This window comes from Hippichthys cyanospilos, chromosome 11 (genome assembly GCF_059441005.1).
Source record: "Hippichthys cyanospilos isolate Australia breed blue-spotted pipefish chromosome 11, RoL_Hcya_1.0, whole genome shotgun sequence".
Lineage (NCBI taxonomy): Eukaryota > Metazoa > Chordata > Actinopteri > Syngnathiformes > Syngnathidae > Hippichthys > Hippichthys cyanospilos.
In genome coordinates, this window is record NC_142379.1 from 7,012,187 (window position 1) to 7,037,824 (window position 25,638).

Genomic DNA, 25,638 nt, shown 5'->3' on the forward strand with positions numbered 1-25,638 from the left:
CTGGAATGACATTCCTTTTCCTAATAACATTAAAAGAAGTGTGTGGTGAAGTCAGTGTTAAACTCATCGTTAAATGACAAAATACTTATGACATAAAAATTTGTGTGACAACAATATATGTCATTTCCAAGTGTTTCTCTTTGATAAGCCATGTTCCATTTTCTTCCATGAGATGCTATCCGCTTTTATCACCTTCACATTCTAGGTTGTTGGGTCTTTTGTTCATGTTTCTGTTCCTTTTGTGTCAGTGTCTCATTAGTTTGATTGCATCCACCTGCTTCCCTTGTGTTGGCCAATCAGGTCCCTCTTCCGATTGTTTCATGTCCAGGTGCTCCTTGATGTTTCGTTAGTTTTGAGCGTACTTAGTTTCCTGTTTCCTTTCAGTTCTTGTCTGTTACTTCCTCGTCATCCCCTTGAGTATTTTCTTAATCAATTTATTATTTTTTTGTTGTTACTTAGTTTGTATTCAATTTTCTCCTTTTCTCACTTACACCTTAAATTATTTTTGAGCACACCTTGCCTTCGTCCTCCCATCATTTCAGTCCACACCTATACACATTGCATTTTTCCCCCTAATTTTGTAAATGGTTTTAAGGGCGTAATTATAAAAGTTATTTACAATTTTTTTCCCCTTCAACCACTCAAATTGTTCAATGCCAACAGTCCTATCCATACATATGTAGGTTAAATTTATTAACACTCACAAAAATTGAAAAATGGTCTGTCTTTGTAGTCTGTGACGTGACGACAGTCTAAGACATGGTCATTAACTGGTCTCTACTGCCACCTACTGTCTCGAGGTGAACCACAAGTCAACGAAGAATTTTCTGTTTGCGACAGTTTGACCGCCGCTTAACGGAATGTTGCAAAAATTACAAGAAAATCAATGCTATAAATCCTATTAAAACATATCTCAAAAATTGTATTCATAATGGTTTTATATGGTCCAAAATTTGGACAATATTTATTTTTGTACACAAAATGCCACACGTCCAGCTGCAATCACACTGAAGTGTCAGATTCGTTGTATTTTTACATTTTTACATGTTTTAATCATCAGCTGTAAATTTCACCTCCCTGTTTTTTTTCCATTTATTCTTTTATGATATATAAAAAAAAGAAATCAAAGGGATTTCCACAATTTGTAACAATGCCACGTAAATCAGGGAGCATGGGTTCGGGACACTCTGTGAAGTTGAGTGTGAATGGTGGTACATTCATTATCAAATCATGAGCATGAAGCACTTGATGGAGCTTTTCCGCACTCCCCACGCTCATAAAATGCTGACCTATAAGCAACATTCCATCGGCATCCATCCATCATTTTCTTCTTATTTTGTTCAGGTTTGCAGTCTATCGTTGCTGAATGAGGATCGGGTGCCAAATCCTGGATTCAACCACTTCACCACTCAACACAATGATCACACCATATTGCCTTTTTTTTTTTTGCAAAGAACAATACCAATATTTTTTATTAACTTATTTCAGATGCAGCAAACATGATTATTATCAAATCCAAAGTGGCAATATTCATGTAATTACATTCAGCCAAAACAGGAAGCAAATAATTCAAGAGGTAAAAACAAACAACAAAAAAGGCAGGCTGAGATTTCAGAGGGAGTCGCAATGTGTGATGTTATGCATGATTGATGGATGTTAGAGGATGAAGATGACACATTACATTCAATCGGATTTCAAAACTTGCTTATAACCCATTTCTCTGTATACCGTTAAGGATCAGTACACTATTGCACTCATTCAGCTTCAACATTGAACTGGGCTTTCAGGGTAAATATCAATTCATCACTTCCCACAAACTGCGTCTACATCAAGAGGAAAAAGATGGAGGAAAGACACATTGCCAACAACGGGACACGCGTCAGTTTTTCATCAGGTGGTTTCATAATGGCGGGCTAATTGCCTGTCAGCAAAGGTAGCATTTAGAAGTCCTCATAGTTCCACAATGGGCCCCATGTGGGCCTAGATGGAAGAGGAGGAGGAGGACGACGAGGAAATGAACAAGTGTCGGTGGAGATAAAAGGATGGAGACAAAGCGGGCTGGGAGGAAAGGAGATGGTGAGGCTGAAGCAAATGACAGGGGAGAGACAGCAGAGAGGGGGCATCAAGCCAGCTGTGTGCTTGTGTGTGCATGTGTGTGCGTACTGGGGAAAGTTCTCCAGATTTTATCATCGTAAGGACAAATACTTGTCAAACGTACACGTCGGTGTGTGAATGTATAATGAATGGGACAAACGGGCCAGAAAATGCAGTATACCGAGACGTTTTGTCTCTTTGATGAACGTCTCACGCACACACACAAATACACAAGCAGAGAGCCTTGGACAAGGGTGTGATGGACAGTTGACAAACGGAGAAAGGATGATATGGTCGCGTCCCCGTATCCGCACGTTAGCACGCACTCGCCTGGCGCTCATCAGCCGAATTCGAATGTCACCGAAAAGGGCAATGACGTCAAAACGCTGTTTTGGTGTCCAACAGCTGCACGAGACGCAACAGGACATTGGAACTCCCGAGGCAGCCGACCTTGTTTTGTTCTACTTTGGCGCCATGATATAAAAGGGCAAAATGGTGTTTGCGGGGATCTCCGGGGTGACGATATGGACAATGAGATGACGAGGATGGTCGGGGGGTCAAAGGTGAAGAATGAAAGGCACAGCTTCAATGTTTCCCCCTGAGTTATCGCTGTCTCTTTCTGTCCCTTCAGCAGACATGGCAACATGAATCTTTCTGTCATGACACATAATATCGGTACTTCATATTTATTTTTATGTGTGATCATTGTCAGCAGCAGTAAAAGTTTAACCTTCAACGCCGGACAATGTTTAAAGGGAATCGTCGGATTCAATGGTGCAAGCTTGAGAAGCTTGCTGACATCGTACAATACTTCACATTCTCGTACACACGTCACTTACAAATTGAGGCTTTCCTAAATAATTGAAAGGGGGCATAAGGAGCCACATCTCTGAATTATTCGGGAAAAAAAATATTAAATAAAACGAAGGTTACAATCCTTTCCCACACGCACAAACGTAACACACTAGATCTGTGAGATACTTGAGATTTTGGTATTGAACAATACCAAGGAAATACTGGTGCCAGTATCGCAGATTCCGATACCAAGTAATGATATTGTTCAACTTCCTTAATTAGCACGGATAAAAACAAAACAAAAAGGAAGATGGAGAGGCAAATATGGTGATTGGAATCAAAGAGGTAAAACGCTGTCACAACTGGATTTAAAATAGGAGCAAAACAATAAACTGTGTTTCAAAATGGCATTAAACAGTGCTAAAATTACAAATGGTTGCGTTTATAACCCCACAAATGCGACCCCGCCACTAAAAAACTAATGCGTAAGGGACCCATGAAAAAATGAAACCGAATAAATAAATACATAAATATGACGGCTAGATACTAAGTCTTTGGTATCAATTTAACACTGATATCGACTTTAGTATCGAATCTATCTATACTTGGATCTATCTATCGCATACACACAGACCAAAGGAGAGATATGAGCGGCGTTATCGCATGCTGGTGGAATGCTGTGATGTTGTGGTCTGATGAGATTTCCTGAGTTGTATGAATGACAGACCCTCTTGGGGAACTTTTGAATAGATCTCCCACATGAATCACACAAACATGCCCTTTTGCAAACATACAACCAAAAAAAAGTTTGAAGAACACAAATCAAAGCCGAGTCATGTAAAAAAAATGCTCCGAATGCAGTCATGACAAAAAGCGATAAATTGCAAAAGCACCCTCTTGAAACCCCGAAATCAAAGAAAACATGTTTTGTTCACATTTGTTGTTTTTTTTTTTTTTTTTTTTGATTTTCGCCAGTAGACAATATCACACAGTGATAACAAAGAAAAGGAGGAACGTACAGCCACATTATAGCTTCGTGCAAGAAACCACATACACTGGCACGCCGCGTCGGCATAGAGATCAAAGCAAGACAACGGATACAAAAATATAGAAAATCTCCAACGCTAGTCATGTCCTCACAGAAAAAAAAAAAAAACGTTTCTTTCTTTCTTTCTCCGCCTACTTCGCTTCACAGTCCACCAACCAAAAGTCATTTTCCCCATCATTCTTCATATGTGTTGTCTCCAGATTATGTGTGTGTGTGTGTTAAAACATCCAGAAAGTTCTTATGTCTTCCATGCAGGAATCCACGGAATTCCAGTCCATCAATCATAACGACATAAGCTATCATAACAATTGATGTGTGATAGAAAACTAGTACATTAAAAGCATATCATTTCTGTCATATCCTTTGTGACAAATCCTTCATTTTTTTTTCTTTTTAATAATTTATAATATGTACTGTCACTGTAAAAACATTCCAGCATTTGCTCATAATTGATAGTGACAGGAATAAATAGTTTGGCATACTCAGCAAGCCATGCCCAAAGGATGCTGTAATTTGTCTCTTGCAAGGAGTGAGGAGAAAGTGGACGGCTCAGGTTTTCCTGCGGGAGGGGGCCGCTGGGTTGGGGGGGGGGGTCAAACGGAGCGGATGAAGTTTCAAACCGTGCTCAGGTCGGACGCATAAATGTCAGCGTTTGCAAATCACATGCAAAAAAAAAAAATCAACAATCGGTGTTGCGGATTCGTTTATTCGGTCCGTCTTTTGGGGAGTTTTCAGAGCAGGCCAGGACGTCGCCTGTGTCCGCGAGTATTGAAATTGAGCTTGAAATTAAGCGATGGCTTCTCTAGCAAGTCCAGAACCGGAGTTCACGTAAAAAGATTGTTTGGACGCTCGCAAAAACAAAAGTGATACGAAGAATGACTTTCTTGAGAATTAAAACGTAGCGAGTAAGGCAAAGACGGATGCAAAGGTGGATCGAAGGTTTTTGGGATGATAAAAGACGTAAAAAGAACCTCGGGCGGGCTGAGGTGAGAGCAGTCACTGGTGGTCCGACTTGCCCCGAAGTGTTTCCTCCTCCTCCTCGTCCTCGTCGAGTGAAACCACCCCCGAGGAGGCCACGTCAGACATCCTCCTGCGGGGCTGGTAATCTGCCGGGAACTCCTCCCCGTTGGCCTCCGCCTGGCACAAAGTGGCCTCGTAGTCCTTGCAGGGGGTTTCGTCATCCTCCCCGGGGGACAGGTACGTCTCCGAGTAAGACACGGAATACGCCGGAGACTCCTGACCGCCGCCGGGGCCGTGCCCGCCGCCTCCGAGGCTGTGGAAAGCGCAGTCCCTCCCGCCCGGCCCCGTCCGCCCCACCCTCTGAAGTCGGGCGAGGAGAAGCTCCTCCCCTCCCTGCAGGGCCGACAGGATTTTGGCGGCCAGCTCGGCGGCGTTGCCGTGGCCTCCGCGGTGGCCGCTCAGGTCGCGCAGGAGCGGGTGGTGTTCATCCAGGCTGCAAAGGCTGGAGCACAGAGTGTCTGGGGAGCCCGCTGTGGGCGACGGCTCCCCGCTGGCCCTTCCCTCGCAGCCGGGCCCGGACAGGCCCAGCTGTTGACAAAGCTGGCTGTGGATCAGGTCTTTTAAGTACGGAGGATATGATGGCACGTCTGAAAGGAGAGAGACACCATCCAAGCATGATCAACGATGATGGGTAAAAATGACAGATAGAAGACACTTTGAGATCACAATTCAAGGTCACAATTCTTCTCCACGTTCTAAAGACATTCTGAAAGATTCTCAGAGTCCCCGTCCCACTGAGGGCTGAACACTGGTGTGTGTCAGTGAAGGTAGCGACTATTTTGATCTTGTGAAGTTCCGTTTCAGCTCGCAATTGTTTTTAGATGCTCTTAATTTTTCCCAATTGTAAATTTGAATTATTTTTAAAAGGGACAGTGAGTAAGCCTTAGACCGTTTTTCGCTACGGACAGCAGGGGGTGCTGCAGGTGCTGCATTTGCCATTGTCCGTAGCTATAACAAACATGGCCGCCTCCCGAGAAGTGCCACCCCCATTTAATATAATTTAATGATAACTATGATTATATTTAAAACATACTGTCGGCTGTAACGAACACATTAATTTGCACGTTTTTGAAATTTAAAATTTTTTAATTCATTCCATTATAATTGAAAAACGGTATCAATCTTACACACTGTCCCTTTAAGAAACTCTGATATAGTCTTAATTAGTGTGAAACAGTCCAAATAGTTTCTTTGTATAGCTAGGAAATTTTGAAAATATTCACAATTTCCAAAAAGTTAGCGAGTGTCTGTAAAGTTAGCGGATTACCGTTAGATCTCATTCAATGTTGCATTTTTCTTGAGACCTTAATTAGTCTTAATTGACATTTGCAATTTTTCTTAAGACATTATTTTCTTAAGACAAATCCCTTTTTGGCTTTGGCCAAAGGCGAAGACGAAGCCTCCGATTTCTCGGAGGGGCAACACTGAGCTGTCTGATATGAGCTGCTGTTATTGGTTGCTAAACGTAATCAAGATGAAAGCTTTGCTAAACACACACGAGCTCACGTTCAGACCTCCGTAGCCACACATCTTCATGTGACACACACTGCCTCTGCAGGAAAGGAAATCATATTAAAGTTGCAAGAGGATATCAAATTACGCAAAGGAGCAAAATAATGTTGCAAGAAGATGACAAGTGGGGCAGTGGGACACAGGACAATGCACACAGACAGCGAGATGGACACTGAGCACAGTTGCAACCAAATCTACGCAAACTGCTGTGTGTGTGTGTGCTTGGTTTTTACTAGCTGATGGGGACCAAATTCCATCTTTTACTCTTTGTGTGGACCTCTTGCAATTGAGGGGACCATTTTGGTGGATCCTACAATTTCAGGCCTCTTTTTGAGGGTGATGACTTATTTTAGACCATAGGTTGAGATTAGGGTGTGTGTCTGTGTGTACGAATACCTGTGCTCTGTGTTGCAGGCTCGTTGGCAGGCAAAAAGTCCTCATCGTATGAGTCATCGTTGGAATCATCACCATCTATCGACGACCAGGCCCTCAGTTTAGCCTCGGCGATGGCAAACTGTTCTGCAACACCTGCAAGACACAAGCCGTACATTAGATCCACACACACGCGCAAATCCATGGTTGCCGTAGCAACACTTTTGTCTCCATATTATGCAGATCTATTTGTCGTACAAAAGTCTTCTGTGCTCATTTAACAGGCGCATTTAGAATTTTACTGTGCTTTTCTTTGACATTACGTGAGGAAATATATACAAAGGCACCAAGGTAAATGCGGAAAATATATCATCATTGAGGAATAACAATAAGGAATAATAACGCAAAATGCATTGTTTTGCTTTTGTAGTCAAAATTATTGTATTCACAATAATAGCTTCTAGGCAAGTGGTTTTTAACCTTTTTGAGCCAAGGCACACTTTCTTTTTCTGTGGAAAAAGATATTTTAACAGTTCAAAGTCACTCTAAACCTGATTTAAGCAAAAGGAATCAAATAAACACAGTTTTACACCCCTTAAGATCTTGTCTCAAAGTACTCTGCTGCCACCTGTTGGTGAAGAGTATTTACTATTTGATTGCTGTGCAACACACAGCTCTCAATTAAATAATTTCCCATGGCACACCTGACTAAATCAGTGGAAGAAGTACACTGTTCTTTGCAACTTTTGTGGAATATGAATTAAGCAGCAAATCCATTTGTTTTTGTTTGTCTCAGGGGATAGCAATTGTTCCCACCTGCTGTCTATTAAAAATAACATTACAGCCTTTCAGGACTCGGGTTATGAGGTCAAATTGGTAAGTCGCATATGTCAGCATGCTGCAGAGAACGAGACGCAATAAATGTTGTTGAAAAGAGTTTTTTCATTGATGATGAAAAAGTAATCATCATTCAGAATGTTAGGTTCAGGCAAACTAGAATATTGAATTAGCAACAAAGCAGAAAGAAGACAACAACTTATTCTCACGAGGAAGGCGGACAGAAAGCTCCTTCCAAACTATTTCCGCTCCTCATTTTTTCATTTGGGTTGGACTTAGGTACAGAAGTCATTGCTGCCCTGAAGCGTTGGGGGAGACATTTGGCAACAATGTAAACAATTGGGTTATGATGGTGAGGAATGCAGTTTAGAGTCTACGCTGGTATCGTCTTCCTCAGGAACATCAAACGCGACAGGACGGGTCGCGAAAACCCCGTTGGTCAAGTCATGGGCCTGTCTCTTTCTTGCAGCTCCTAATTTACCAATATACTCACTGCGTAAAAAACATAGTAACTGATTGCATAATAAACATGGGATAATCTATATGCATTTATTCTAACACAGAAATCCTTCATTGATGAGTAAATGCCGGCATTTGAAAAATCTTGATACATGCATTAAGATTCATTGTGTAATGGAAGAAAATCAGCTGCTGCAATTTGTCTCAGATAAATCAGAAAGAGTGCGAAATTAGTCAATTTGCATACACTCTGCCAGGACACATAAATAACCTGCGTGGCAGTTTTGCCCAGCTGGCAGACGCAGTCCTGGGGGCACTCAATTAGTAGATCAGCTTCCACATCTGCTTCCACTCTGTTTTTGGCATTGGCAAATATTTACAGAAAATCAGTTTCAAAATAAATGGAGCTTTTGAGTCGGAGCGTTTGCCAGACTAGGCGTGCCCATGAGTGAATTTTCGGCTTTCCTTCTGCAATTCTCTATCAGCTACAGGAACCCCTATTCTCGGTTTTCTTCTTCCAGTTGTCGCATACGATAAAACTAGTCTCTTGCATCTCCTTTTGTTTGATTGGCCCGCGCCTCGAATCTCCCCGACCGTCTTTGTCTCTTTGCGACGGCTGGAAATATCCTGATTTCTCGGAGCCGTCGTGCTCCGCTCCCGTCTTTCCTCGTGACCTGCATTTGCTGTCGTTCCACGTCCGCTGCAATTCTACTCGCGTCCACACATCAGCCCGTGTGAGACTGAAGCTCATTTCTTTTCTACTGCCTAGTCAATATGTACCAGCCTGCTGCCTTGATTTTCAATTAAGTCAACGCGTTCTTACAAAGTGCTTCTGATTTATTCCACCTTTCCCCTCATTCCTCTTGCATCCGCAGAGACCAGCGCGCCTGAAAAAAGAACTCTTTGCGTTTGTTTGTTGCCAAGTGCTGCATTTGAAAGTTTTCTTCACATCCAATGTCTTGACTCACACCTTGTCCTTGTCTGGGTCGCTTTATAAGTATTCCTTAATTCTAGTGCGAATCACATAACCTTATAAAATACTTTTAGCTGGATACATTGTTTTTGTCTTTCTTTCTTTCTTTCTTTCTTTCTTTTGTTCTTCCCTTCCTTCCTCCTTTCCTTCCTGTCTTTCCTTCTCTTCCGTCCTTCCTTCCTCTTTCTTTCTTTCTTTTTTCTTTTTCTTTCTTTCACTTCCTCCCTTCCTTCCTTCATTTCTTTCTTTCTTTTGTTCTTTCTTCGCTTCCTTTCTCTCTTTCTTTCCATCTTTCCTACCTCTCTTCCATCCTTCTTTCTTTCTTTCTTTCTTTCTTTCCTTCCTTCCTGTCTTTCTTTGTTTTGTTCTTTTTTCCCTTCCTTCATCCCTTCCTTTCTCTTTCTTTCTTTCCATCCTTCCCCCCTCTTCTTTCTTTCTTTTTTCCCTCCTTCCTTCCTCTCTTTCTTTCTTTTGTTCTTTCTTCCCTTCCTACCTCCCTTCCTTTCTCTCTTTCTTCCCATCCTTCCTCCCTCTTTCTTTCTTTATTTTTTCTTTTTCTTTCTTTCACTTACTCCCTTGCTTCCTTCATTTCTTTCTTTCTTTTGTTCTTTCTTAGCTTCCTTTCTCTCTTTCTTTCCATCTTTCCATCTTTCCTCCCTCTCTTCCATCCTTCTTTCTTGCTTTCTTTATTCTTTCCTTCCTTCCTGCCTTCCTCTCTTTCTTTTTTCTTTCTTTCTTTCCTTCCTTCCTTTCTTCCTGTCTTTCTTTATTTTGTTCTTTTTTCCCTTCCTTCATCCCTTCCTTTCTCTTTCTTTCTTTCCATCCTTCCTCCCTCTCTTCCGTCCTTCCTTCTTTCTTTCTTTCTCTTTTTCTTTCTTTCCCTCCTTCCTTCCTCTCTTTCTTTCTTTTGTTCTTTCTTCCCTTCCTTCCTCCCTTCCTTGCTCTCTTTCTTTCTTCCATCCCTCCTTCCTTTCTTTCTTTCTTTCTTTCTTTCTTTCTAGTAGTGAACAAATGATGCAATGGCTGCCCTGTGAAAGACTGACAGCGGCACAGAAAAGATAACACGAGAAAAGTCAATGAATTATAAGAAATGAAGTGGTAATTTTACAACAATATGTTTTAGGGGGGAAAAGTAATATTTAGAAGAATATAGTATTATATAGGCGGCTCTATGAAAGAGTGGTTCTGCCTCACAGTTCAAAGTGTGAAAGATATTCTTTTCCAAATTCAAGACACAGGTGTATAATTTGCTAAGCCACAAAATGAAAATGATCTACCAGTATTCCATGAGATGTACAGAAAAACAGTGATTTGAAAGCATGAAAGTCAGACCAAAAAAAAAAGTTATCCATGATAAGAGTAGCTGCAAATCATTGTGACCTTTGCGGTCGCCTTAAGTCAAGAGCAGTCAAATCAGTTTTCTTCACAACAGAAGTCATCTCAAGGCACTTTACATAAACCACCCCAAAAAACCTGAGTGATCCCCATATTAGTGAGTGATTGGCGATGGAGGTAAACCTTCGCTAACAAAAAAAAAACTGAACTGAACCCAAGTTCCGAGGTGAACCGTCTACCTCATTTTCTCGGACTGGAATGGATATTAGAGACGCCTTTACAGTGAAAAGTCCAGAAATGCACAGCATCAAACAATGTGGCATCATCATCTTATGAGCAGTGTGAATGGAACAGACATACACACACACACACACACACACACACACACCCACGCACACTTTGTGTTGACCTCAGCTGAACCCTCAAGACTGACTCACTAACCCCCTTGAGGCTCAGTCAAACCCATGTTATCGTCCAACCAAGTGTTACAGGAGAATAAACAGCATCAAATATTCATAAACCCCAAAATGCATTGCTTTTGCACAACACTGAGTATTCGGTGCAGTTTATTCAGAGCCGCCCCTGACCAAATTGTGGCCCTAAGCACCTTTTCATTTGGAGGGTTTCTGCAATATGGCTTAATTTCAGTCGAAAATGATGACATTTGTGTTGTTGCTTTGATGATTTTTTTTTCCAAAAAACAAAAAGGCATCAGCTTGCGACCCCTTATCTGTTGGCTTTGCTTTTCTCTACAATACTCTTTTTGACTGAACTACTCAAATAAAAATACGCCACTCGATCAAAAGGAATCAATCTACATGGACTAGTCAAATGAAACAACTGCAGATAAAAATACTAATATTTGATAAGTTAATTGATAAACTGCATTTTCTGGATGGATGGATATTTTCAACACTAACAGATAACTATCAGTTAAATAGCAGTTCAAAATCCAAATCAACACTTCAATACCATCTTTTTTTATCTCCTTTTGTTTGATCAATTATTTTAGTGAACATAAAAAAACACATTGCACATAATCATATATACAATCATAAATACATAAATAAAATCATATAAACTGTGTACTGTATATACAATTTATTCGTCACAAATTTCCCCACAATTTTATACATTCTCTTATTCAATTTACATATGTATTTTTTATAATATAGTCCTAAAACTTTTTGTATTTCTTTCTATGTCATAATTGTTCCATAAATTGAAACCTCAAAGAGATACACACGTTTGCTTGCTGGTGGCTGGCAAAAAACAACAAAAGCAACAAAAAGCAACAAAAACAACAACAAAAAACAACAACAGATAAGCCGCAGGGCTTAAATCATGATGAAAAAGTCGCTGCTTATAATTGGAAAAATACAGTACTACTTTTGTTCCAACTTCAATGCAGTTGCAAAGTTTGACAAAGGGTCAGGGAAGATATGTAACTTTTGCATTTTCTTGAACTTCAAAAGATAAAGCTCAGGTCAAAATTACAATTGGGCGAGTGTTTTATTGATCACCCTTTTTAATGGAAAATAAATAAATATGCAGTAATAGTGTGGGTACAGGGCAGGGCTGCATCCATAAATGCAATTACAGTCAACTCGTCTGTTTGGCATGCAGGAGTGAACACTGGATTTGTCATGGTGTAGAACTGCTAAATTAGAGTTAACTCGCTACATCAGCAGGACCAAATGTGCAGTTCTGGTATATACTTGAATTCGCCAATGCGTTTCTACTCAATAACACTCAAGCACAAGAAGTGCACATGCGCTTTCTCTGCATTGTTCCACTGACGTGCACCAGAAACGAGAAGAGAGATGTGCCACAGCAATCTGCAGACGCAGCACACATTTGTACTTTCACAGATTAGCTCTCTCGCGCTCGCTCGCTCGGCAGGGCCACTGAGGCAGACCAACACACACAAACGCACTCGGTCATACAGCCATTGTCACCTACACTGTTACATAAACATGCAGCGTGAAGAGCTGCGCAGGATTAAGTGCAAAATGTGTGACTGCGCGTGTCCAAAAAACTCTCCGTTCTTCGTACGCCTACAACAAACACTCCTTTAATCGTCTTTTCCATTTCACACAAACATGCTCACACTTCACACAAAACACACCTACATGCTCACTGACATTTACACAGCGTGTCCAGCCACCCACAGTGACACCATCACCAGACTACAAGTGGACAAGATAAGAGGACAAAATGTTGACAGCATTTGAAATGAATGAAAACATCATCAAAAACACGTCTTTTTACACTGTACCTTTTAGTGGGTTTGGTTGGCTGAAACATCATACAATACATTATAATCTTAGATTCCAGGCATTCAATCAGTATATTGTATTCCAGAATCGAACTCTGGACCATTTATTTTGGGTTTGATTATATTCACTTCATATGTTTTCATAAAAAGTGTTTAAAAAAACAGTAAGGAATAGTACTTGGATCATTATATGGTTGAATCTTCAAATTTCACTAAAAAATGTCCTATATAGTTAATAAAAACTGTTATTAACTATATAGAAAACTATATATAAAAAAATTCCTATATAGTTAATGAAAACTGTTATTAACTATATAGGAAATTTTTTAGTGAAATTTGAAGATTCAACCATATAATGATCCAAGTACTATACCTTACTGTTTTTTTAAACACTTTTTATGAAAGTGAATATAATCAAACCCAATATAAATCATTTGTTTACAAATAGTCGTGGCTTTGGAGTGGAGAGCTTTTCTACACATGAAAATGTAAATATGTCACACAAATGATTCCAAAATAAATGCCTAAAAAATATTGAATGGAGAGATGGGATTCGGAGTCATTTAATGAAGTGGCTGACATTTTATTGTGGGTTTTTAGGTCTCTGACAACCCCAAAATCTTGTAAAATCTCAAGTTATCCCCAAAATCTTGTAAAATCTCAAGTTCTTTGCCTTTAGATATTTAGGTAGTGGATTCTCAAAAACACTGTAATATACAAATGATTGATTTTGGTGTGATTGATAAATTAAAGTTTAAAAAAAAAAAACACCCGGAAGTGACTCTTGCATGCTTCCATTTTTACATTTTTTTTCATGTGGTCCCGGAAGCAAAAAGCTTGAACATCTCCCGGTTTTCAAATACCCTAAAATACTGTATGTGATTTTAGAATATGGGAGAAAATTAGAGTAAAACCTTTGGATTTATAAATGAACAATTTCCAAGGTGGGCAGGAATTCTTTATAAAAAAAAAAAACGTTTTAAAAAATACAGTTAAAAAGTTAATTTTCCAAAATCCTAATCCTTGTAGGAAAGAGACAGGAGCGGATTTGATAGAAGTCTTATTAATTGCAAGACAGAAGAGAGGGGGAGAAAAAAAAAGGGGAAGAAAAAAAAAACAGTCGGAAAAAGCGCTCAGTCACGGTGGCACATGCCACGAGCAAAACCTTAGTGAGCAAATTAACCTTGAGAGTCTGCATTGCGGGGAGCAAGCCAGCGACGGGGTGAAAACCGGATGAAAGGATAAGATAAATAAATAGAGGGCTGTAAGAGACATTCAAGTGTAAAAAGGGCGGCTGGGGATAATTAATTCAGCTAGAAATAAGTCAAGGAAAAATAAAAAGCAAAATGATTAATGGAAATGAATGTCAATTAGCTTTGCTGATAATGTCACATCACACGCAGTAATAACAGGTATTGTTATTTTGGTTCTTCTTGTTGCACTTTGATGACGCCGTTGCAAAGGGAAGGAGAGGCAAAGTAACGTTGCCTGACTCAGGGCATTTTGCCATTTTTGATGATGAAATGACTCCGCAGCTCCGGACAACACAAACTTGGACACTGCGTTTTTGCACACTGCTTATATGGCAAAAGCCAAGCAGATGCTGTTCATTGAAAAGGTTGCATGATGGATTAGCGGCCGTATGATCCCCACTGGGATTTAAAACTAAGGAATAGTAATTATGTTATTAGCACAGTCTTTGGGGATAATTCCTATTTAAATCTTGCTGGTGGACTCATACATAACTTAGGATACTATAGTTGCACATGTTCTAAAGCCCCCAGGGCCAAATTTGCCATTGAAAACCTCAGTCCTGCTTATTCCAAGTTCAAAAGTTGAATGAAGCGCAGCAACATGCACAACGGAAGACAAGGTCCTACCAGCAGCAAAGCGGGCCTCCTGCTCTCCCTCGGTGAGATCAGAATAAGAATTGAAGTCGGATTCCAGGGCTGCCGGCGTTTCCATGGGTTTACACCATCCCTTCCACTCGATGAGGTGGGCTACTCGGCCCTGGGCCATGGCGGTGGGCTTTGTCACATGGTCCTTCACTACCTGGGATATACCTGCGAGGCAAATATTCAAGCTTATGTTCTGATGCATTGAAAGGTTGATGAAAATTGGGGTATGGATGGAAGGTTTTTGGAGCCCCCTTGAAAAAGCGGATGGCTCTTCTTAAACCAAACCAAACCACGAAAAAATAAAGCTTCGTTCAGACTCCGTGGTCGGCGAAACAAGTATTGGATTGCAGTCAAAGAAGTTCGCGTTATTCGGTGATAGGGCGACATCTATGGTACGTGTTTTGTGCGATAGGACACGAAACGTGGTGCCAGATAGCCAATCAGTTTTGGGAAGGGAAAAACAGGAAACAGAAATGTAGCGTGGCCTTCCAAATTAAAAGCACACATTTTTAAAGTCTGCTATGAGTGAACATTAAAAACTAAAGCGCTTGAAGAATTCTTAAGATAAAATCAACGTCATCTTAATTTTCCTGCATTAGAACGAGGATAGACTCAAATGTTGGGTGACTCTTTTCATTCTTTTCTTTAAACCAATGAGGTAACAACCTTGGCTAACACTAACACCGCTAAAAGCTAAATGACAAACAGAGAATGGAAACAGGTAATTCAGTGCAGCCTTCCAGATTAAAAGATAGTATTTCAGAAGAAGATAGCAGGTCCGTTATAAAAAAACAGTCTAAATCTTACACACTTTCCCTTTAATGCCTCTGTTTGTGAACACGAATGGATTCTGACGCTGGTTCGGTCTGCTTGCTTCTTTTAATGAAAATAATGTAGTACAACCTTGGTTAAAACTACAGCTGCTAACACATAATAAAGAAAAAAAAGAAAAAAGAAGTTATGAGTTGAACCACAGATTGAGACATCAAGAAAGACATCAGACAGCATATTGCACAAAATGTTGACGTTAGGACTTTCAGGCTCCCCGTGTGCGTGTTTGTGCAGAAGCTCTATTGAACTCACCATGCAGGGAGGATCGTGCCAACGCTGCAATCTCTTGAATGGTCAAAGCTCGCCTTGATTTTGGTAACATTTCAATGGTGTCATCAACATTCACCTTGAAGGATGAGAAAACAGCAGGACTCAGTGGGGAGTAGTCAAGTCAGTAATTCAACTCAGTGTGAATGTAACAGCTGACTGCTCCTTGTGATGGCTCGGGGGGAGACACACAGTTTGTCTCTGAAGACAAATGATCATACAGAGGTCTCCAGACGTAAAGGTCATTCCAAAATTAAGGGATATTTGCTCTGCTAGTCAAGAAATTTCATAGAATCCATGACCAAAATACAGCAAATTGGATTTATGTAGTCATGGGACAAAATGTGTCCGTTGCTGTAGTCACACTGATTACTAAATAGCACCCTCAATGATTTTTTTTCTCTCTTGTAATATATGTAATTCACGTCTTTTATAAATTATACAACTACTATAAATCGTAGTCTGAAAACGTTACATCAAAACTCATATTTTTTCATTCCATTCAAGTCGTAAAGGTACTTCTAAAGCAAAAACATTATGTCACTTAATGGATAAAACATGGATATAAACATCCTAGTCTAACAAGAGCTACAGACTTGACTAGTAGACACAAAATATTTTGGATTATTTTGACATGGTAAGCATCGATATATAATACATCTGCATATGAATGTTGCAACAAAACAATATTCATCCATCCATTTTCTAGAGCCGCCTATCCTCACAAGGGTCGCAGGCTTGCTGGTGCCTATCCCTGCAGACTTGGGGCAGTAAGTCTGAACTTGTTGCCAGCCAATGGCAAGGCACACAGAGACGAACAACTATTCATGTACCCAATCACAACTATGGACAGTTTAGTATGTCCAATACGCCCGCCATGCATGATTTTGGAGTGCTCGGAGAGAACCCATGTAGGCCCGGGGAGAACATGCAAACTCCACACAGGAAGGCTGGAGCAAGGTGGATTGGAACTCTGGTCCCTTAACTGTGAGGCACACGTGCTAACCACTGATCCAGCGAGCCGCCAAAACAACAAATAAATAAATAATACAAACCAAAAATTTCATACAACCATGTATTGTATTTTTAGCTATCACTGTGTAAAACACTGCAGGAAATGTTTTTAGTGTTTCATTGTAGCCGACAGAGCATTACTGTATTAGTGCATAATGTCTCAGAAAAAGGGGTTGTTCAGTCAATTTAAGGTTGCTGGTGCAAATCCCAGTCATTCTTTTCAAGATAATGAACCACAAGCTGGTCCTGATGCTCCACAAACTGCTTGAATGAGTTTGCCACCATGATTGAACACAATCTCTCAACCTTGAAGGACAGAAAAGTGTGTCAGATTGAATGACAGAAAACTGTGCCAGAGAAATGTAGGTCATTCTATCAACATTTACAATAGACCAGGTGGATCTTTTTGAGAGTACCTCAAGTCCCCAAATAGGATGAAACCTCAGCTACCGTTAAGAATATATCTGGAAAAAAAAAATAGTACACTTCTTTGTGTTGACAGCCAAAGAGATTGTTTTTTTTGCGGAACGAGCCTGCGAACAAAAGATGGACTCTCAAAGCCCACAAAGTGAGTATCGGGTGGTGACCAGATCATTCATCTGTCACTTCTTATGGTCCAATCCGCATTCATATGAGGGCCAGGCACTTCAGCACCAAAGACCACATGCAGAGCTGAACTGACTGTACTGATACTCGATATGGGTCAAAACACTTGGTTGAGTGAAGGCTTTGAAATGTTCATCTCAAAAGGCGCAGACTGGGTCGGTACACATGGATCCGCAGATGTCTTCAGCTGCTGTCCTTTCGGCCCATTACACATTGAGCAACATCGCCAAGCTCAATTGAGCTAATTTATTCACCATATTCTGTTCTCTTCGTGTCCTATTATATCCAGTGTTGTAGTTTTAGGTTAGAGTTTTTATCCAATCAGAATTCAGCTAACCTCTGTTGCTAGGCTGTATGAAATCTGCCCGAGGCCTTCACAATCAACAGTTGCGGGCGTCGGTGCACTGTGTGTTTACGGGCACAAAGAGTTAATAGACAATAGCCAATCAGATCACAAGGTGGCGACAGTAAGGCCAGCTAGAAAGCCTCATGTTGAACGTGACATATGTGCTTTGTGATTGGATACTCAGCAGCTATGCAGGGCAACCAAGCTTTACGCTTTGGAATCCCTGTGTCCTGCGCTTCTGTAGAGTTGAGCATTTTTTTTTTTAAAGAGAATTAAAACCTAAGATAGAAAATAATTTACTGTTGGAACTGAAACACACAGACGATCTGTACAAGCAAGTCAATGAAGCCTCTTGAGGAATGAAAGAAGAAATGATTTTGTGTTGAATTAAGTGTTTTGGGAGACAGCAGTTTTGGTGAGGACAAGAATTTTACTGATGTATTTTTTCATTTTAATATGTTTTTTATAATTTTATTTCATATTCAATTAATGGTAAATAAATAAAACTATGTTCTTCTTATATACTGCAACTTGTAATTTACCGTACAATCTAGTTAAAGCTTGCCTGATCTTGGTGGACTCAATAAAACTTTGTGGACAAATACTGATAACGTTTTTAAGTTTTGACAGTATCACATTGATAAGTTTTAATTGGTGATGCGGGTTTATTGATGTTTAAATGCTCCAGTAAAATATCCTGTATTGTACACGTTGAAGGGGTTGGTAATGGTAATGGTAAGGTAACTCGTGTGTGTGTTTCTGAGGACTATTTATTCAAGTCGCCATCACTCAAGGCGTAAGTGTGAAATGCACGGACCACCACTGATATATATATATATATATATATATATATATATATATATCTGTGTGTGTGTGTTGCAGTGATTTAGTTTTATTAGCAACATATAATATGCAAAAAATAAGATGAGACATCATTCCAAGAGCATCAGCCCGACTCTCTATCAATTCTACTTTATGCAACAACATATCAGGCAAACAAGCAGACAAACAAACAAGATCAAATGTGTCTGTGGGAGGGATCCTGTTAGAGTAAGAGGTGGGGGAGGGGGGATCCCAAGGTTGTGACGGTTTCAACGGCAGCCTGGAGGTCTGATAAGCCTCTTGTGCCACAGTGAGGCTCACAGATCAGACGGAGGATAATCTGGAGGAGATGTGTCATACACCCTGAGGAGATGTTTGTGTTGCCTTTTGAATGGCAAAACAGACTCAGGCTTTCCATGGTCGATCTACAGATAATCACATCGTTGTCCGGTCAAAACGGTGATGGGGTGGTGGGGAGTGTATTTCCGCTTGGGCTCTGAGGCCAAAGTTTGACTCAAATCGGATTTATCTGCTTTATTTCTTGTTTGGGATTTATATTTAACGGTGTATGATTTTGTGAAATATATCCATCCATTTCCTCTGCGGCTTAAACTAAAGCACACAAAACCAGAAGATGACCGAGATATTATTTAGCATCATTTGTCAATGAATGAATACGATAATAGAGTAGCTTAAGGGACAGCATCTGTATAGTGGATATACCAATGTGAACTAGATGGCCTCACTTTAACACATTAATGGAGAAATACAAAATGAAAAAAAATAGCATATCATCCTCTCTTTCCTAGCTGCATACCCTTGGTTGTAAAAAGTACACTTGACAAGACAAAGACAAGACTGCACAAGGTCTCCCTGTTCAGCGCAAGGTAGAATGAGTCAGGGTTTTTGTGTTTTTCTTTTTTTTTTTTTTCAAACTGGGCCACAACGGTGCTTGCTCGCTCTTCTTACAAAACAGTTTCAGGGAATAGTTTAAAAACAAAAATCTGTGTGTGACCGAGATTCCATTTAGTGCTCTGCTTTTGAAGTTTATATGTAATTCTGCTGAAAGGCCGATGAGTCATCCCAAAGATTAACATTTTTAAGGACTCACATAGTAAGTGAGCACATAGCTGCGTTATATGATAAATAGTTGGGTTGGATGGTTTGATTTATTGTGTAATTATCTGGCAAGGAGAGTTTGAGGAAAATAATCTCTACTTCAGAAAGCAAATTACGGTCTTTTGACTGATGAAGCAAATCTTGTGGGTCAGTAAATTAATTTTAATAGATCTGTTGCTTTAGCCTCTCTGGTTTGGTGGCATTCATTTATTAATCCGGTGATATATCTGTGTGACATTTTTGAATCTCCAAAAGGCCATAAAATACACACATATGCATGTGTGTATGTGTGTGCGTGTGTGTGTGTGTGTGTATATATATATATATATATATATATATATATATATATATATATATATATATATATATATATATATATATATATATATATATATATATTTACATCGTATTTTCCACACTCTAAGGTGCACATTTTTGGAGGACGACAAAATAAAATAACTTCATCACCATGTAAATTTTTCCATTTCGACCCCTGTATTACAGTTAGGGATGTATTTTTTACAATTAAAATGTTTTCGACACACTGTTTGAAATTTCGATTTGCTCTTTATGCTCCAATTTTGAAGCAAATTATTTGGGGAAAAGGCGCAAAAAAACCTCAAGTTTTTGTAAAAGAAAGGGCGATTCTAAACAACGAATTCAGCAGCTGTTCGTAAACCAACAAAACAACATATTTTAAGATTTTTGATTGTCATTTGATTAAAAAAAACCTCAAGTTTAATAATTACTAGAATCGTAATTATATTCTTTTAAACTCTTTATCCGCCTTGGCAAGTCTTTTAATGTAATCAAGAGGTATTTTTCCCCATTCTTATGATCATACATTCCACAAATCATCTTTGTTCTTAATTTCTGATTGTCTTAATCAGAATCAGAATCGTAATGTCTTTGACTGACTTATCTGATTGATTTGTTGACATTCCATTTTGCCCAGCTCCATCTAGTGGATGCCAGCCACTACTGTAGCTTCTAATCCGTGCGCCTTGTAATGCGGTGCACCTTATAAATGAAAAACATTTAAAGTAGGCCATTCGTTGAATGCACGCCTTATAATCCGGTGCGCCTTATAGTGCGGAAAATACAGTATTCATAAAATTTACTTGACTGGACTATACTTTGAAATAGCTGTCCTGTGTGACACAGCGTATATAAAAATAAAGTGTTTGAGGCACCTGGGTGAAGTCCAGTGCACCCAAAGGTTGTGTCAGAATCAGTCTGCGCACCAGGTGGGTTCGCGTGCTCCCCAAAAGCGCAAGGTCAGACAGGGAGCCTGACGGGCTCCAGTCCACGCGTAACGTACCATCGACCGCCACTGTCAGAAGGAAGAAAGTCCAAAAACAATAAAACTCACAGTAGGGCTATAGCATGATGTTTTTAAGATAGCATGATTATTGTGTACATATTCAGCTGCTTCTACATAGAGCACTGTGCAGAAGTCTTAGGCCACCGTGTGTTTTTTCAGCTGGTATATTTTATTTCCACAATATATTATGGAGGCTATGTATATATATAATTGTTTTTTTTAATAGATCATTTAAGAAAACTATTCAATGCACGTAATAGAAATGTTTTGCATTTTGTTCCCTCTTATTATTACATTACCTGACAAATATTTGGAAACACCTCCAAATAACCATGGGCTCAAACAAGTTAAGTTGAAGAAATTCACACCATGAAAGTCATCATAAAACTGAGGAAAAAATACTCAGATTCGTATAGCTGTTGCCTGGGTAAAAGGTCTCTATTTTGAAGAAAATAAATGATAAAAGATGCCGTTTTGATCATTGTTTCTGATCACCAATTCAGTCCGTGTTTTATCATCATGTAAATGAGTTAAGTTTTAAACCTCATTTCAGGACATTTTTAAATAATGCAAAAAAACAGAGTGAATCAGAGGATGTTTCCAAACATTTCACTTCTGTTCTAAATGTCGATTATAGTTGGGTTAAAAAACAATTATGGGTTAAAACAAATCAAAAGAAAACAAACAAATCAAGTCAATTCGACCAAAATTTCTAGATTGTTTTGTGCAAAACAACCACTCACGCCCATTAAAAAAAAAAAAAAATCTTACAGGACCAAAACAACCAAGAAATTTGGATCTAATTGACCCAATAATAGACTCATAATTGATGTATTTTCCACCCAACTGATTTTATCCATTCATCCATGCATCCATTCTTCATTCTTCTTCAATATTCAGGATTCATAAACATACCAAACCATCATATTTTGTGTGTGAACCATTCTAAAAAGCATTTTCAACATCATTTTTTTCGTCATTTCAACATTTAAATAACAACGCTAAGACTTTTGCACATCGCCTTATCGTATGAATGCAATGCGCGTGAATAATGTAAACCGAAAAAAAAATATTTGGGAGACTTGTGGTCCAACAATCGTCATGCCAGGTCATGCCTTTGGCGATGTAAAAATTCTGTATCTCAATCCAGTGACCAGCCGTATTTTCAATTGGAGTTTTGGATTGACTTGCATTGAGATAGCTTCCTCCATGCAATTAATAGCCATGACATGTCATGCAGGTGATACCCTGGCAGCAGCGCAAAATCAGTTTGACATTCTCGAGATTTTTTCACGACGGACGTCGGTGTGTAGAGAAGGATTAACTCTTAGATGTAGCACATAGTGAAAAAAAAAACAAAGCAACTAAGAGACACGCCTGACGTGGAAGAATTCTGCAATTTTACCACGCGAACACCACACAACGGGGTCACAATGACAGATTGCAGCTGCACCCCACCCATCGCCGGATGCAAACGTCACCTGTTCACGCATTCGGGCACAGCTTGACAGACTTGTGACGAGCTAGCTCGAAGGCGCAATCCTGCTGGTGTGTTCGCATGCGCGGGAGACAGCGTGTGAAAACCCCCAAGCAGAAACATACCGACGCTGCGGAGTGTGCTCGCCGTGCTTCAAATCAGGTTTGAAAAACCAGATTAGGAGGTGGGCCTCGAAATGTCAGAGCCTGGCTCCTTTCCCCCCTAATTCCCACCCCCATTTCTTCTTTGGAAAAGAACATCTTGCTCCATTAGTCTCCAGCACCCATCTCATATGTTGAGTCCAATATCCAGAGCCATCACGCACTCTGGGTCAAAGACCTGAGCTCAAGTTGCCCTCTGGCAGAATTCAATATGTGCTATTTAATTGGGTGTGATGAGATCAGGTGCTGGGGTGTATTGTATCATTTAATCTAGGGCTACCTTTGTGAATGCGACTTTTTTCAGATGAGGTGACAGGTGTGCATCTTTGCAAGCATACTGTACGTTTGTGTTATGGAGGACATATGAAGCTGCTCTGTGCATATATGCATGTCACAATAAACAGTAAAAATGGCATTGAGAGATTTTATGTGCAAAATACATTACATTCACATGATTGGATATGGATATGCATATGTCCTCAGAATGTAAAGGGTATAGAACATTGTACAGATTTTTTTTTTAAATCACATTAACCCTGAAAGTGCTATAGGATAAAAACAGCAATTTAAACAGTTAATATTGCTAACTCCTGTACAGACTTTGGTAATGAGAGTGCCACTGCACCACCTGGTGTCGTGGATGTGCAACTACACTTCACACGGCAAAAGCAAAGCCTGTTCTATAAAAGCAACTGACCTGTTTATGCATTTTTTTCAACTCAAACATTTCAAATAAATAAATACATAAATAAATATTGACTATTCCAGTTTTATTATATTTAGCAAATACCACAACATTCCATAAAGTTCCTGATCATTTGATATGATTCCATTTAATTCCACATGCTTCATTGTTTTGTTTTTTTTCAGCCTTATAGCCTCCTCATGCAATTCCTCTAGAAATTGCATTTTCCACTTAACCTTTACGTTTTGTTTATATTTCTCCTTTCACTTTTTTGACTGGTTTGCAGCATTTCAACATAGATTTTTGAAAATCAGGCCAGTTGTGCTTCCATTTTCTAATTAATTTTTTTTTTTCCCCCAAAAAAATCACCTACAAATTTTCCATTAAGTCCCAATGAGGCCTAACGTTATACATTTGTTATGTACCATTTACTTCAGTAGCACATTCAACATTAGATATTTACATTATCCCTATTTGGAAGTCAAAACATTCTAATATTTCAATTCACCCTTGGAATATTTCTCGACAGATCAAACATTTTTTTCAGAAATATTCCAAAGGTGTTTTACATTCCCCCCTTAAAAAAACAAAACAAAAAAAAAACTCTCATTTTCCCACTGTCCAATTCCAAGGTCAATACATACGGTTCATTCAAGTTCATTTCATGTAATCACTCAACATAATTACAAATAATCAAAATCAAATCAAAATGCTTCATTTTTTTTATTCAGCCTTTCAGAAATCGCACTTCCCTAGCTATTATTTGTGTAATGTTATTGTGTCTGACCGAGTCTATTTCACTCCAAGCAAACGAACATACAAACATGTTTTTCCGTCTGTCCCTCTCTTGCTCCCACGCACGCACAAACACACACACGCCCGCGCCGACGCACACACACGTTTCCTCCGTACATCCCGTTGTCGTGGAAACTGCGGACAGACTTCGGTGCTTCACCGTCTCGCTCTGTCTCGCACACACGAACACAACACGCACGCGCGCGCACACGGGCAAACACACAACACACACCACCATCATCATTATCATCAAACAATTAAGTCAATAACGAGGACTTGTCACCTATTGTGAGACTAAAGTGAAACAGGTGGAAATTGTTCCTGTGTGCGTGGAGGGCGGACGCGAAGGTGTCATAATCATCAAATGATATTATGCAATCATTTTGCATAAATTGAGGGCAGGGGGTAGAAGACGTACGTCGGATAAACCCCATGTGTGCAGGTCGCGTATTAGCTACATCAAAAGCAGCAGTAAAAGAGGTAAAGTGGTGGGACCGTAACCCTTAAGTGCAGAAGAAAAAAAAAGGAGAAGCAAACACGAGCTCGCGGGAAGTGAACAGAAAGCCAGACCAAATCAAATGTGTAAACAAGCGAGAAGCCTGTTCGCTGGCAACACATCCATCGTCCCTGCTTCGTTTGTGGAAAATCGTGATCGGATGGCAAAATTCGTCCTACCTTACAACTAAAGTGGGTCAGCGCGGTCAACAGCATCGCGTCGAGTCTTGACGTCACGACAATCAAAAGTGTTTCAAGGAGCATCCCTCAGTGATGTCAGGAATACCTCAGACGCTTCTTGCAACTCTCCCAAACATCGCGATGCTTAAAGGCTGCAGCCCCCCCCCCCCCCCACCTCCCACCCCACCACACATGTATCTATCAGATTACCTTACACAGAAAAAATATGTATACTGCATGTAAATCCAATCCCGCGTAGTGTGTCATACTGAAGATGCCGCGTGGATCAAATGAGTCAAAATAAGCATGTGAAGATGTCCCATTTTGGGTGTCAAGCATGCTGCACAAGCTCACCGGTTCACTGCACCTAACGTAAACGGTTGCAGCAAAAATTAAGTGGCAGCCTCCTCCAGCCCTCCGTGCGTGTTAGGCAGAACAAATTGAAAACAACTCTTACCCACTGGCGTTTTAGAGCTGATGCAGCCCATTTTTGCAGCTGCATGAAGACCAGAGTTTCTCCTAAGGGAAGCGTACCTCATTAGAAGGAGAGCCGCGCTCCTCGCTCCTCTCGTTCGAGGAGGCTCGGCTGGGTTGCGGCGGCGGCGGCGGCGGCGGCGGCGGCGATGTCAGGCTGCCGGGGTGACACCGAGGGCGGGGGGGAGGTTGCCCATCACTTGCTCTCGCGTCCGTCTGACTTGAGCGTTTCTTATCAGCACCACGGCGGAGGGACAGCGCGGATCTCCCCCGCGGCCAACAAGCTCATGATGGGCTAGGGGAGGTCTCGGGCTGTCTAGTCCACACCGGCGCAAATCTCGGGTCTGCGTCGAGAGTAATCAGATTACGACACATGGATATCCAAAGCCGAGCTCACACGCGTGTTGTATATATACACCCA

At 40.3% G+C, this 25,638-nt stretch overlaps 1 protein-coding gene across 4 annotated transcripts; it reads right to left on the reverse strand.

Annotated features, from left to right (window-relative positions):
* Positions 1-932: 932 nt before the first annotated feature.
* On the reverse strand, positions 933-25,638 carry fam131ab (family with sequence similarity 131 member Ab). 4 transcript variants are annotated; one of them, XM_088428126.1, is made up of 6 exons: positions 25,278-25,638; positions 20,820-20,959; positions 15,705-15,798; positions 14,604-14,786; positions 6,866-6,997; positions 933-5,544 (listed from the first exon to the last, which is right to left on the reverse strand). In XM_088428126.1, exons 3-6 carry the CDS (start codon positions 15,772-15,774, stop codon positions 4,934-4,936), a joined length of 996 nt encoding a protein of 331 aa, XP_088284252.1. In that variant the 5' UTR covers positions 15,775-15,798; positions 20,820-20,959; positions 25,278-25,638; the 3' UTR covers positions 933-4,933. The 4 variants fall into 4 exon arrangements, with proteins under 4 accessions (XP_088284252.1, XP_088284251.1, XP_088284250.1 ...); XM_088428125.1 differs by lacking the exon at positions 20,820-20,959 and having other exon boundaries at positions 25,278-25,637; XM_088428124.1 differs by lacking the exon at positions 20,820-20,959 and having other exon boundaries at positions 25,201-25,319.

Bases quoted from the DNA above. Each gene is read 5' to 3' on its own strand.
- fam131ab (XM_088428123.1), bottom strand. From the start codon at position 24,827: ATGCTCCTTGAAACACTTTTGATTGTCGTGACGTCAAGACTCGACGCG. The intron at 15,799-24,743 runs GTAGGACGAATT...TCATCCTTCAAG, and splicing joins TGACCCACTTTAGTTGTAAG to GTGAATGTTGATGACACCAT. The intron at 5,545-6,865 runs GTATTCGTACAC...CTCTCCTTTCAG, and splicing joins GCCTGCAACACAGAGCACAG to ACGTGCCATCATATCCTCCG.